General features: G+C 40.3%; 2 protein-coding genes across 2 annotated transcripts; both read right to left on the bottom strand.

Annotated features, from left to right (window-relative positions):
- Positions 1–1,508: 1,508 nt before the first annotated feature.
- On the bottom strand, positions 1,509–3,000 carry LOC135646038 (stress-related protein-like). The gene is made up of 3 exons (XM_065165121.1): positions 2,817–3,000; positions 2,474–2,695; positions 1,509–2,163 (listed from the first exon to the last, which is right to left on the bottom strand). Exons 1-3 carry the CDS (start codon positions 2,847–2,849, stop codon positions 1,747–1,749), a joined length of 672 nt encoding a protein of 223 aa, XP_065021193.1. The 5' UTR covers positions 2,850–3,000; the 3' UTR covers positions 1,509–1,746.
- Positions 3,001–3,188: 188 nt separating this feature from the next.
- On the bottom strand, positions 3,189–4,651 carry LOC103995866 (ferritin-like catalase Nec2). The gene is made up of 3 exons (XM_009416588.3): positions 4,302–4,651; positions 3,799–4,024; positions 3,189–3,711 (listed from the first exon to the last, which is right to left on the bottom strand). The coding sequence occupies exons 1-3, from the start codon at positions 4,628–4,630 to the stop codon at positions 3,337–3,339; spliced, it is 930 nt and encodes a 309-aa protein (XP_009414863.3). The 5' UTR covers positions 4,631–4,651; the 3' UTR covers positions 3,189–3,336.
- Between the last annotated feature and the right edge of the window lie 8,299 nt (positions 4,652–12,950).

Raw genomic sequence — 12,950 nt, 5'->3', positions numbered from 1 at the left:
TCTAATATAACTATTTTTATATAAATTAAATTATGATATATATTAAAAGTAAGATTTATTAATAAAGGGTTAAGGTCTATTTTAACCCATGTGATTTTGATTATGGATCACTTAAACTCTTATAGTTTACTCATATTTAAAATAATCTTTACATCTTTAAAAACATAACATATAAGCCCTTCCTATCAAGTCTGAGTTAACAGATATTAGAATCTGCTTACGTGACATGTTGACTCATATTATATTATTAATATAATAACAAGTATAATTTATGTTTAAAAAATATTCATTTTAGACTTAAGTACTTGTGTCTAAAATAACTCATATATTTTCAAAAACATAATATATAAGCTCCTCCTATCAAGTCTAAATTAACAAACGTTCGAATCTGTTTACATGACATGTTGATTCATAATAAACTATTAATATAACATGTGTAATTTAAATTAAAAAAATTGAGACTATCTCCTCCCATTATTGATGGTAGTCTTGTTGTGGAACCACCACTAGCAACAACACCGAACTACTGCTACTTAATAGGGTGTCGTACGCATGCAACTTCTCTTGTGCTAACGATAAGATTAGGAGCTTCCGGTCTTACCTCAAGTGGATGTGTATTGACTAGTCCGATGCTAAACCGACAATGATCTCTTGGTCCCTCTTCCTCCTCTTGAGCGTCTTCGGCCATACCATCTCCTACTTCATTCCCCCTTGCACTCCCACCTGTCGCGCCTAAAATGTGGTGGTCTAGTTTTCTCTCACCTTCGCCTCCGACCTCTCCTACCTTTGTCTCTCCGCCTTCGTTCGCCGCTAAGATCTCCATCGCTTTTTCTTCGTCGATAAGATATATTTTTTTTAACTTAAATTACATATACCATTATATTAATTAATTTATTATAAGCCAGCATGTCACGTAAACAAACTTTAACGTATGTCGACGGGAGAACTTAAACAAAACCATTATATGATACGTTTGTTAAAATATAGGTTATCTCAGGCTTAAACAAAACCATAAGAACTTAAGTGGTATTTGACGAAACCCATAAAGGCTAAAATATTTTTTTTTTAAAATTTAAATTATATATATTATTATATTAATAATTGATTATGAGTCAGTATTAAAATCAATCTTAACCCTTAATATAAATTTAACTTGATCCCTTCATGGACGACACAATTGCCTTGCTATTGGCACGTGAGATGCTACTTATTTCTCATGAAGACATTATTTTGATAGGTGGGTGCCAAGTGCTCGTCAATGACAGCAACCATTCCAAACAACCATGTTAATATTCTCGAGAACCATATTTCCTGATACCAATAGTTCAAACCAACCATTCCGAGACCAAATAGTCAACCTGTTAACTAAATAGCAGGACTCGATTATTATGCATAAATTGAAGTCAAGGATTTCCACAAATATACTCATTAATTTCATTCCTGTTATTGAAATCAACAAATGCAATCTTCCTTCTTATCGTTGATAACATACGAGGAATCACGTGGAATATTTCCAAGTAGAACGATATTTTCATACTCAATTCGTCATTTAGCCATGTGATTGACAACATTTTCTACAACAAGCAACCTCTGATTCGGACAAATTCTATCCTATCCTACACCATCCGTTGGTTTCGATAGCATCGATACTTATTCGTATTCGGAGCACAGCACACCAAATTCGTATTCTTTCATAGTAGATAAACTATTAGGAAGCCGCACGCTTTCCATCAACAGTACCACCGGTCACTCTGCCGCCGCTACAGCTTTGGCGGTGCGTTCACGCCTTGCCTTCTCCGAATCCTCCAGGAAGACATTCGTGATCCTCTCGATAGGCACCGTCGGTAGGTAGTGTGCCACCGCGTAGCCCCTTCCCGCCGCGGTTCCCACCTCGCTGTTGTACTTCGCAGCCCAATAAGCCGCCATGTGAACGAGGACCTGCGCCACCCGCGGGAACAGCGGCAGGCGGTTCAGCGACCGCCAGGCCGCGACAGCGTACCGCTCCGCCACCAGCTCGCAGCGCACGTACACTTCCTTCGCCACCCCCGACGCCATTGCCACCGCCCCGGCCCGCGCCTTCTGGATCGCTTTGTACGCCTGGGCCGACGCCGACTTCAGTAGTGCCGCCACGTTACGTGCCACCGCGGTGAGCGACTCGCCCGTCTGACACGTGACTGGTAAAGTTATTACTCACATCTAAATTAGGTATTTTTCATTTAAAAATATGAGAAAAAAAAACTATAACGCTGGAATGACGCCGTAAGTTGACGGAGACAGAGGGTGTGCACGGCTGGTAGTAGTAGACGGCGGCCGTAAGAAGTTATTAAGGTTGATTAGATGCGAACATAACGTTCCGGTGAAGGGAGTAGATAGGTCGTCACCCCGATATCACTATAACGGAATCAAAGGCCAAGGACACTGTACACACAAAAAAACATGGCATAGCAAACGAGCGAGAGAGAGAGATGCATACCTTGCGATCGAGGAACTTGAGGAACTCGAAAGGCACATCACGGAACCTCTCACACACGGGGCCGATCACGACCTTCACGGTTCCCTCCGCGAGGTACACCCCCGGCTTCAGCGGCCCCGAGCTCATCTTCGCGAACTGGTACAGCATCGCCAGGCACACAACCGCCTGCATCGCCGCCAGGTGCACGAAGTTCAAGTACTTCAGCCCCTCTCCCTCCCGGCTCTACAACCATCCACACAACCCGAGCAACAAGAAATCCCTCGTCAATCCGAACCGAAACCAGATCAAATCCAAAAGACGAAAAGAAAAGGAAATCCTAAATGTATGAGATGAAACTCCTTACGATCTCTTCAGTTTGGGCATGGTAGTCTACCATCGTCGCAGGGCTCGAACGATCTCGATGTGCAGGACAAAGCAAGAAATCTTTTGCTCCACGGCCTCTGCGATTTCCACCTTTTCTTATCGCTCCCGCCCCGCTTTTTAGGACTCCTCCATGTGCTTCTACACACTTCCCAGAATCAAAGAGGGCGGGGGGCCTTTGGAGGACGTCGGGCTCGATGGGAAAGCTATCTAGACCTCACGGGTGACGACGTGGCAAAATCACGACCGTTTGCAGAGATGGGGTGCTGAGGTGGTTACAATAGCGAGCGCGCCATGGGAGCGAATAGTCTCCGTGTGGCTTTGTTTCCAAAATTAGCCCTGCGAGCATTTCACGGGCACAAGGCAATTTCGAGTATATCCAATACATCATAATAACAACATACATCATAGTCGGCAATCAATACATTTATCTTCTTATGTCAAGTACGACAACAGCATCGAAACCCCTCGTACTGCCTATGCATGCAGAAACGACGATTCCCCTACGGAGCCAACAGTTCTCTGGCGATCGTTCCGTTGCCTCCTTTGGGGAGGAAACCGCCGGGCTGATGCTCGTTACCGGTTCCATACACCACCCTGAGCACCTCGGCGGGCGTTCGCCGGTAGGCGAGGGAGTTGCGGTTGGCGGAGATTACGTTGGTGGCGATCCTTCCCTCGGCGCCAAGCACCGGCGGGACGAGGAGGCCTTCGTCCTTGATGCCGCACATCGCCAGCCGGTTCCTCAGGGCGGAGATCCGGTCGGTGAACTCGGCGACCGTGATCCGATACGGCGGCACGAATTCGTGCATGTGCTGGTACAGCCGATCTCTGATGATTGCATCTTGGCCGGCTTCCACGGCTAATAATCCCGCCAGAAGCTGTGTGAGGAACTGATTAGTCTCATACTGCTACGAGATAGATAATATTAGATGATATGTAGGAATTGGCCCGCAATTTGTCATTACTCTTTTTGAGACGTAGCCGTTGATGTTAGGGTTTGCCCCTACGTAACCCACAAGGCCCATGTATGGTATCACGTAAGAAGCCAGGAGGAAGTTGATGGTGTCGATGTAGGGATCGAATGGAGGGTCGAGATGGTACCCAAATGCATCATTCATGATCTTTGCAAAGTTGTGTGAACTCAAGTCCAGCAGAGGCCTCGGGAACCCACCTACAGTAGTCTTGATAGCCCTTTCTCATTCACAACATACGTCAAGCAGTCAGTAGATGGTATAGTGATGATACATTCATGTTGAAATGAATGAACAAAGGTGTTACAAAGAAAGATCTTAAGGATTAGTCATCTAGTAAAGTGAAACTCTTAACTTCTGGCTAGTCGAATGAAGTTGCAGTCCTGTTTGGTAGTGAGAAGGTTTGAAGTGTTGAACAGTGACGCAAGAATATGTATGCATGGATGCAGAAGTGTTTTACTTGGGGTGCAAGTTTACGGAGAAAGAAAGAGAGAGACCTCAAATGGCCAACTTCTTGGTAACCAAACTCCTCGGTGATGAGCCTTGTGGTCTCGTCAAGGTTTGCTTTCCTGGCACCGATAGGAGGCGGACCGCCCATGGCCAGCTCCGGTGCGATGGAATCGAGCCCCCTCCCGAGAGCGGCGAAGAGGAAGAAGTCAGCCTCTATGTGTTCCAAGTTCAAGGCAAACTGCAGGAGATCGACATCTAAGCGAAATATGGGAATCGCGATGACCGGAGGCATCGGGGCACAAGTCGGATTAGACAGTCCCAGCGACACAATTTCCGGCGAGAGGAGGAGGAGAATGAGAGGAAGGAAGGGAACCATTGGAGCTACGTTTGGGGTAGAAGCAGACGAGTATGAGCTACAAGGAGGTGAATGGCATCTCAATTTATAGATGATCGAGGACTAAGTCCAGCACATAAGCATTAAGATAAGTAATCTTGGAACGAGGTAACTGATGAGGGCAAGACAGACTCAGCTGTCCAATTATGTGCAGTGAGAAGCTCATTGCACGCAACTTCGAAGTAAACTTTCGAAGCTTCCCAGATAGATTTTAAGTGCCTTTATATCATAAAACTAGTGATATTCTACAATAATACTTCAGTCTTAGAATACATTAAACTCTCATGTCATTTAGGACTTTTTGTATATTATAAAGTAAGGAGGAAGAGTAGTAGATGAGAGATGGGTAAGTTTTACACTCATACGCTATTTGTGTGTTAGGTTTTGCTGGTTTCTATGGCAATTAGGTGAAGGATTCAAGTTGTGGACCTGCAGCAGTTCCATTCTTTTCATGGTTTTTGATGTTGACGCTGGCATGGATTGACATAGAAAGATCTTTCTTGTTTTCTGCCAAGTGGCTGAAGTTGTTAACAGAAGCAATTAATATAGACATCTCAACCTCGAGAAGAAGTTTATCTAAGAAGTTATTCTCGCCCACTCAGACGGAACGAATGCATGACTTGCGACAATCTCAATCTCAAACAAACTTGAAGACAAAGAAATGGAGCAGAAATCTCATAGCATACTTTTTGGGCATTTTATCCAAAATTATTCTTAATATTTATCAAATATCGATTTTTACTTAAAGATATTTTTTATCAATTTAATGAAAATATACATTCCCTCTAGTAATGTCATCGCTATCACATAGAAAAGGAAAGGAGAAAGGGAGGCGAAAGAGAAAGTTCGATCAATAGGTGATAACAAAGACGAATGAAGAGGACGAAGGAATATTTTTATCAAATTGATAAAAAAGAGATGTCGAATAGAAAAACTAATTAAGGAGTATCTTTGACAAAAACTTAATATTGAGAAGTTTTTTAAGATAAAATATCCGATACTTTTCTTTTTTTATTTATGTGAAACAATAATCCGACTACTTCGAGATGACTGGTTAGGTGATGACTGATAGATTGAGGCTTTTAATGGCCGTGCAAATTGGTGGCAAGAAGGACTCAGCTCATTTACTTTTTTTTGTTGAGGATATATATAGATGGATGTGGACTAAGGTCTAATCTTTTCCTTTCAGGTTACGCTCATCCTTTTAGGTAGATGACAAGTGGCTATGGCTCAGAATCAATGTATCTACCAGCCAAAGATGTTCTTTTCCTTGTCAGGAACACAACTACGAGGAATAGCAGAAGGTGGATTAAGGTACAATCTTTTCCCTTTGAGATTATATCAAATTTTTAGCTATGTTCTGTCACCATAAACTATGTCTAGTAACTGCAGATGCTCTTTTCCTTGGTAGAGAAGTACACCAAGAAAATTAGCAGAAGGTGGATTGATATCCAATCTTTTCCCTTGAGGTTAAATGCAAGCTTTCAAGCTTGCTAACTGCAAGTTGGAGAAAGCATGGATAGATGCTGATGAACTAAATGCAGAACAAAGGAATTGACTCCAGGCAGATTATATCCAACACAGTGTGATTGCTGGATACTGCAGGAAAGGCCCAAAGCACTCAACTTGACAGCTACAATGGAGAAGGAATCGAATGTTTACATGTGTAACACAATGGCTTGTGGACTCTGCAACCCCAACAGGATCAGCAAAGTTACCAATCTTCTGCATGTTATGGTTGAGAGAGGTGAAGTGGTTGAGGCAAGGAGGGATTATTCGTTGCCACAAATATTCCACACCACAAGGCTCTGCATTCAATCAAACTTCCTCATGCATGCTACAACACCAACTGTTGAATTGAGGGTTGAGCAGCCTATCACTCACTATACCATCTAAAGATTAAACTCTAGTTGATCGACTAAGAAGGTGAGGAGTCCTTCCCCATGGTAATATAACTCTAGTTATTCTTCCTGACCATTGTTCAACCTCTGTAGGAACTCAGGACTGATCTAAAAGAGACAGCATATGCTGAGCAAGTATTAATTGTTGAACCAAGCATGCCAAATTGAATGGTAATTCATGCAAATCTTGACTAACTTTGTTGACTCTTGTATAATCTGACATACATATCCATGGAGTTATACAAATGAAATTTGAGGATTGTGTAGTGAGATGGGTCACCAATTGACTGCTCAAGGTATAGGACTTGGTGGGCTTGCACTTATATATGGTCATTGGGTTGTTTAGCCCCATAGCACAGTTGGGCATGGCAAGCTTCATCAGAAACTTAGCACACTTTGTTGTTGAACAAGATGAGCATCTTTGATTTCATTATCCTTTTCTTTTTATCTTCAGTCCAAAGTTAAATGTGGGAATTAAGTCATTGTAGTACATTAATTAGAGGAGGAGATATAATAATGGATTGTGTGCAAATTAATAGCATGTTGTATTGATCAATAAACAATGAAGATTTTCTAATAAAAAAATAATTATGAAATAATATAATATATTCACAAGTCTTATCATCTCCTCTCACGAGTACTCATAACTTATTTTAATATTAATACAAGGATATAAACATAATCGATACCTCAGCGTCAATTGACCAACTTAATACATTAATTATATGATCGATATCTCAATATATGTGATTGATATCTTAACACCATGTGATCAACATATGATCGATATCTCAACACAAAGTAGAATTAGTTGGGTGTTATTTTATTATAGATTTAGCGTAGCATAATTGCGATTAAGCATGGGAGAGACACATAAATAATTTTTTATAATTAGTATTGATCATGAAAGTAATAGTCATAAACCTCAAGCATATTTCTGAAGATATTTTCAATACGATTGAAGGCTAACTTAAATATTGGAGGAGTATTATCGAAAATATTCCCTATGTAATTTTGTAATGTGTGGCATCTTCAAAGATGGACTGACATATTATCAATCGAGATCGAGTGACACAAAAAAAGAATATCAATTGGCTTTGAAATAGCTTCTATTCGAATAATCAATTTTTGACTTAACAAATACGATGACAAATATGATTTTGATTGATTGACCATAAATCCTAAGGATTTAGGCTATTAAGAAAGTATCCAATACATTTATAAGCTTTATCAATGGAATGGATTAGGATGACATAATGCCTAAGCTTTTGAATTGCTAAGCCCAGATTCTCTAATGTTTTTTTTTTTTTACCACTTTGGAAGTATGTAATCTGAGGACTTTGCAGAAAAAAGAAGTGTAGATAAGTCAAAATCAAACTAAAAATACCAGTATACTATTATGATCCATATTAAGTTAAACATCTAACCTAACTTGCTTAGGTACCAGCATCTATATGATCATTAGGCAATTATATAAGATGGGGCATCACACCAAAAGAGCTTTGTGTCTACATGAAAGCAAAAGGCTATTACTAACTTAAGAAGCAAGCTTCAGCAGTACTTGTCTGACTTCAACTCTAACTCTACATTCTCAGGACACTTGCCACTGTGATCTGGCTTCCAAAGTAGCAAAAGAAGAGTCTCCAAAAAAATATTGTGGGGAGCATAAGATGAGAATCAAAACATGCAGTACAAATTGATTACCATGGATGTCAGGGGACAGATTCTTCATTACCATACCTTTATGTAGATTAACTTGTGGTCTCAAGAATAAAGTTAACCAACACTAACTTATAATGAAATGTACAAGATTCTAATAACATTGGAATCCCCAAGTGTGATGAGCATCTCACCTAAATAAACCCATACATCTGTACCTTCTTGTACTAAAACTTGAAGGAATCTGTACCTTCTTTAGAGAATTCTGTGTCAAAAATGTTCCAAGGATAACTGATTGCTTTCTGGTGAAGAACCAAAAACTTCTATGTATCTTTCCAACAATTTAATTAGAAAAGCTTGAAGAGATAAGTTAGTTTCCTTTTGGTTTGCAAACTAGACAATGAATGCTGTGCCTTGAGATGCCACTGCTTCATTCTGTGTCTCAGTCAAAATATGGATGATTGATGTGGTAGCATTACCTGATGACTTGAATGTGTCAGTTCTGAATGATGCAGTTGCTGCTGATCAAAAAACAAAATGCATGCAGAAAGAAAATATCATGTTTATTATTTGTGTAGACAGAGTCCTCATGCACTTCTGTTTATGCTACAGTCAAAAAAGCATGCATGGAAGAAGATACAAAGTATGCAGCATCAAGTTACTCCATATCTTAATCACCAGTAAATGATAATTGCAGCAAAACTACCAAAAAATAAGCCCAAAGGCTATTAAGACTAGCATCTCCACCCTATACTTGAGGATAGGATGATGTTTGTCTCCTCCACAGGCAAGTGTGGAAGTTCATCAGTTGCTTTCTTTTCATCATAGGCATAAGATATGTAGGGGGGCACTCCAGCTTCCAGGGAATGGGGGCTGAGGCTGGAAAGAAGAGGGAGAAGAAAGAAATCCTTGACAGGCTAAAAGTGTGGACAAGTAATGAATGCTCTTATCCAATCCAAAGTTGGTACCTCCCTGCCCATACCAGTAGTAACTCAGAGATTCCTGGTGGCTGTGCTTCTTCTGCTAAAACACTTGCAACACAGGCCATAACTCCAGCATATTGAGAACCAGATCCTGAAGGAGCTTTGTTGGATCATTCTTGCAAATACAAAATCTGTAATGGCTATGGAGAGACATTATTTTGTCCCATGATGCTAAATTGTCCAGTATGAAACTATACAAAATCCTAATTGGATACTAATTCCTCTTGCTAGGAGCTTGTCCTATGTCTTCTCTTTTCCAATGCAATTCCAAGCAATGGACAAAAGCAAACTTGGGGGCTTCATGATTGAATCATAGTAATCTTTACCTGAATCAAATCTTAAGCAATGAATTCAGGTCCACCCCATAGAAATTTATGGCAGTATAAAGATTTGACTCCAACAAATCTGAATATTGAACAAGATAGAGAAACATTTATTTTAGAGTCAGCTTTCAGGATAAGATCTCATGATAGAAACCTAATAATCAGATAGATCAAACCTTTGGAAGGGAATAATAAAATCATGCATTTTGGAGATGAGGAATCGATTAACTTTTTTAATATTATAGTCTCACATTAGTTGAATAGTTGACAAGCAAATATTACACTCACATAGGGAGAGCTTCATCCTTCAAGACTGAGAACAAACACCCTGGTCTCTCATGACAGTTCATGTGGCCACTGTGCAGAACTTCTAGTGTTCTTTACAGCAACCAGCAGAACTTCTAGTGTTCTTTTCAGCAACCAGCAGAACTTCTAGTGTTCTTTTCAGCAACCAGCAGAACTTCTAGTGTTCTCGGCCCCTTTGACTCTGTTTTCCAAGATCCTTACTTTGAGCAATCTATACATCTTGATCCACTTAGTTATTTCCATCTGCTTAAGGGCCTCACTGATGCCTCTTCTGTCTGCTCCCATTACAGAAGCTACAATAAAGCAATACATCTGCTGCATTGCCTCTGAACAAGTTTATGGAATACTGTATTTTCTAACCATTAAGTATAAAACGTTTGACAAGAGACTGCAGCCACAAAAAAGACTTCCATTGAGACGATGGATAGGAGAGGAGAAAAATATTCCATCGTATCAGATTAGATGCCAAAAAGATGACCTTTTAAAAGCAGGGATTCTTCTTCTTCCCCAAAATTCAATTGGATTCTTCTCCTGCCTACTAGAGAATATTACGTTGAAATAAAAAAAGATTAAAATTTCATAGACTCTCTCTCTATCAGTTTTTTGAACGCATTCTGAGACAAGAATTCAAGTTTATGATTGGTATTGGTACGTTAGTATGCTAATGTACCAAAGAGAAACAGAGAGAGGAGAAGAGGCAGATCGAACACACAAGTCCCACCCAGTTTCTTGAATGTTGGATGTACAATATGAATTCAACGAGGATTCAAATCCTCCTCGAGTTGTGAGAACGAGACCAACTCGTTTGGGTGTACTTCTTGTTAGTTTGGCAAGTCCCATAGTCCTACATCGGGAAAATCAGACTTGTTGTCTCGTCTTGGAACTATAAATAAGGGCCTGGGCTTTGAAGTCAGATGTAACACACACACCACGAGAAGTACCACAGACACCACAAGAAGTACAGCAGGCATCACAAGAAAACCTGCTTATGGTTTGAAGTCTTCTTGTTTAGGAAGCTGAAGGTGTTTTATGGCCTAGGAACATTTCCTAAGGCATTTGTAAGTGTCCCTCTTTTATAGTAGTAATTTGCTCCTCTTTCTTCCGTGGATGTAGGTCAAAGTCAATTGACCGAACCACGTATATCTGGTGTTCTGGTGTTTTGTTTGTTCTTGTCGCTTTTATTCTTTCCGCTTTATTGTCTTTGTTGTGTTGCCAAAATTATCCTTTGGTAAATATCTTGGGGCTAGCTCTAACAAACTGGTATCAGAGCCTGGTTCTGGGATCTTTTGGCAACGATGATAATAACAAAGATTGTTGTCGAGAAATTCGACAGAAATGTCAACTTCGGCTTATGGCAACTCAAGATGGAGGCCATTCTGGTTCAAGACGGAGTTGATTTGGCACTTCAGGGTGCTGAGAACATTCCAGATGGTACGTCAAAGGAAGATCTTGCGGGTATGGATAAGAAGGCCCGATCCAGCATCATTCTAAACCTCTCTGACGAGGTTTTACGGGAGGTAGCTACGGAGACTACGGCTAAGAGCATGTGGGACAAGCTTAAAGCTTTGCACATGAAGAGGACAGTGGAGAATCGTCTCTACTTGAAGCAGAGACTGTATATGCTTCGGATGGTTGAAGGTACATCTATACTCTCGCATCTTGATAAGTTTGATTCTTTGGTTATGGATTTGGAGAATATAGATGCAAAAATTGATGATGAGGATAAGGCTTTGTTACTCTTGTGTTCTCTTCCCCAATCTTTTAAGCATTTCCGTGATACTTTGATTTATGGAAAAGAAACAGTTTTGTATCAAGAAATTAAATCTGCACTGAAATCTAAGGAGCAGATAGACAGGAATATCACTGGGGAAAGTAGAGAGAATCAGGCTGAGGGTCTGGTTGTCAGGGATAAAATGGATAAAAGAGAATTTGACAGTAGTAGATCTAAATCTAGATCTAAATCCAGACATAGAAATTTGGAATGCAGATATTGTCATAAAATGGGGCACATTAAATCTGATTGCTTTAAATTGAAAAATAAATTAAAGCAAAAGGAAAAATTTGTTGAAAAAACTACTGAATCCGCTGAAGCTAGTGTAGCATCTGATGAGAATTTTGGAAATATTTTCTTTGCTACTGATGACAGGACAAGGTCTAAAAATGAATGGATTTTAGATTCAGGTTGTTCTTATCACATGTGTCCCAATAGGGATTTGTTTTCCACATATGAATCTTGTAATGGTGGAATTGTTTTGATGGGCAATAATGCTGCATGTGATGTTGTTGGTAGAGGAACAATCCGAATTAAAATGCATGATGGTATTGTGAGGACGCTCACTAATGTTAGACATGTTCCTGATTTGAAAAAGAATCTCATCTCTTTAGGCACCCTAGAGGCCCTTGGGTATAAATACACAGCTGAAGGTGGAGTTATGAAAGTTTCTAGAAGTGCTCTTATTGTTATGAAAGCTTGTAGGTCTGGTAGCTTGTATATTCTGCAGGGAACTACTGTCACAGGTTCAGTTGCAATCTCGTCATCATCATTGTCTGATTCTGACATCACCAAATTATGGCATATGCGTTTGGGTCATATGAGAGATATTCGACCACCACAAAGGTATGCAAATTTGGTTGCATATGCTTTGAAGAAACAAGTGAAGTTGGTGAGCCTACTACCTATTCAGATGCAGTTTCTTTTGATAATTCCGCTAAGTGGTTGATTGCTGAGGGAAAGGTCCTTGTTCAGAAAATTTATACGAAGGACAATCCAGTTGATATGCTTACGAAGCCTCTTCCTGTTTACAAGTTCAAGCAGTGCTTGGACTTGGTTGGTGTTCATTGTTGGTGATTGCCCGTTGGGGCTTTTATGAAGAAGGTGGAGCAAGTTTTGTTGGGACATGCCAAGGTGGAGATTTGTTAGTTTGGCAAGTCACATAGTCCCACATCGGGAAAATCAGACTTGTTGTCTCGTCTTGGAACTATAAATAAGGGCCTGGGCTTTGAAGTCAGATGTAACACACACACCACGAGAAGTACCACAGACACCACAAGAAGTACAGCAGGCATCACAAGAAAACCTGCTTATGGTTTGAAGTCTTCTTGTCCTAAGGCATTTGTAAGTGTCCCTCTT

This window comes from Musa acuminata, chromosome BXJ3-8 (assembly GCF_036884655.1).
Source record: "Musa acuminata AAA Group cultivar baxijiao chromosome BXJ3-8, Cavendish_Baxijiao_AAA, whole genome shotgun sequence".
Taxonomy (NCBI): Eukaryota; Viridiplantae; Streptophyta; class Magnoliopsida; order Zingiberales; family Musaceae; genus Musa; species Musa acuminata.
Note: the sequence above shows the minus strand (reverse complement) of the source record. Positions and strands in the feature narration are given on the sequence as shown.